Source organism: Merops nubicus, unplaced genomic scaffold, assembly GCF_000691845.1.
Source record: "Merops nubicus isolate BGI_N331 unplaced genomic scaffold, ASM69184v1 scaffold39439, whole genome shotgun sequence".
In the NCBI taxonomy this organism is placed as follows: domain Eukaryota; kingdom Metazoa; phylum Chordata; class Aves; order Coraciiformes; family Meropidae; genus Merops; species Merops nubicus.
This window is the reverse complement of record NW_008632367.1, coordinates 1-1,420: the sequence shown is the minus strand read 5'-3', so window position 1 is coordinate 1,420 and position 1,420 is coordinate 1. Positions and strand designations below refer to the sequence as shown.

At 64.2% G+C, this 1,420-nt stretch overlaps 1 protein-coding gene across 1 annotated transcript; it reads right to left on the bottom strand.

The window, feature by feature from the left end:
- Positions 1-271: 271 nt before the first annotated feature.
- Positions 272-1,417, bottom strand: RNF207 (ring finger protein 207; the record flags this gene model as incomplete). The annotated part of the gene is made up of 6 exons (XM_008947897.1): positions 272-434; positions 520-600; positions 670-787; positions 892-943; positions 1,029-1,199; positions 1,274-1,417. Coding segments are annotated over 6 exons (729 nt in total), but the record flags the coding sequence as incomplete, so codon positions are not given.
- Between the last annotated feature and the right edge of the window lie 3 nt (positions 1,418-1,420).

The following is a 1,420-nucleotide window of genomic DNA, read 5'->3' as shown; positions in this document are numbered from 1 at the left end:
CCCCAGCCTGTTTTGCCCAGAGCCGCAGAACCAAGCGGACGTGTGTGCTTGTGCCCTTTTATTTCACTTCTAACACACAAAAGGGAGAGCATAAAGACAATTATTTCTTCAGATGAAGCAAGTTGCCCTAAGCCCAGCTTCTGGGACGCTGTGTGCCTGGGCCATGTTGTCCTGCCTTTGCTCATGGCACAAGGCAACAGGAGCCAGTCAAGTGGGGCACAGCTCCTCCTCGGTGAGCACCAGCCCTGGTGCACGTTCTCAGCACTGGGCTCTACGGTGCTGGCTCTTCCTGGGCGATGCTCGCGGCCCCGCTCCTCTGTTGGCCCCTGCTGCAGTCCTTGCCTTTAGGGGAGGGGTCTCTGAAGGTGCTGCCGGGCACACAGCCCTCGCTGGTCCCAGCTGGGGCCCCCTCCTTGCTGCCAGCTGAGGTGTCCCTGGGGAAGAGAAGGCACCTCAGCAGGGTCAGAGGCTGGAAAGGGCACGGGGGGATTGGGCAGTGGGGTGCTCGCTGTTGCCTACCTTGGCATCGCTTCGCTGTCGTCGCAGATCTTGAGCAGCATTGGTGCCTGTTCCTCCTTGGGCTCCCAGGGCTCCTGCAGTCTGCGGTGGGACGGGCATGAGCCATGGCCATGTTCCCCCTGGCCCCAAAAGCCGCCCTGTGCCCCTCACCTGGGCTCCAGCCGCTCCTTCACCTTGGCAATGGAGCGGACATAGGGCGCGATCTGCTTGGTGATGGTGGTCAGGCAGCTGTTCTCCTGCCGCAGCTGCAGCAGGTCGTGGAGCTGGGCTGGGGGGCGAGAGGCGTGAGCTGTGGCCACGGCTACCCACCCCCCACCCTGCCCCGGAGCGGGCACAGGGTGTTCAAGGCCAGCGGAGCAGAGTCAACGGTACCTTCGTAGATCTCCTGCTCGTTTGCCACCCGCTGGTACGTCTCCTCCCAGACCTGGAGGAGGGAGAAGGAGCTGGGCAGCGTGCCACAGCACGGCCTGGGGGGACCCTGCTCTGCCGGGCGTGACAGCCAGCTGTACCTCCTCAAAGACGCTGCGCATCATCTCCACGGCGGAGTAGTGAGCCGCGATCTGCACGTCCATCTGCAGGGACTTCTGCAGGATCTCGCTCATGATCTCCGTCTTGATGAGCGAGTGGTGCTTGGTGAGGTCACGGTGTAGCTCCTGCACCTGGTCCTTCAGGCCCTGGATCTTGTGGGGTTGGTGGACCGTTGAGCAGCACCCTCAGCCCGGCCCGCCCTGCCCCGCCCGGCCCGCGCCCCTACCCGGTAGGTGTTCTCGTAGTTGCGGCAGTGCTCGGCGAAGGGGGTCTCGCGCCCCTCGGCCAGCAGCACCTTGGTGCTGATGTACCGGTGCATCCTCGGCTTTCGCACCATGGGCCCCGTGGACATCTTGTCGCTGGCCGGGGGGCA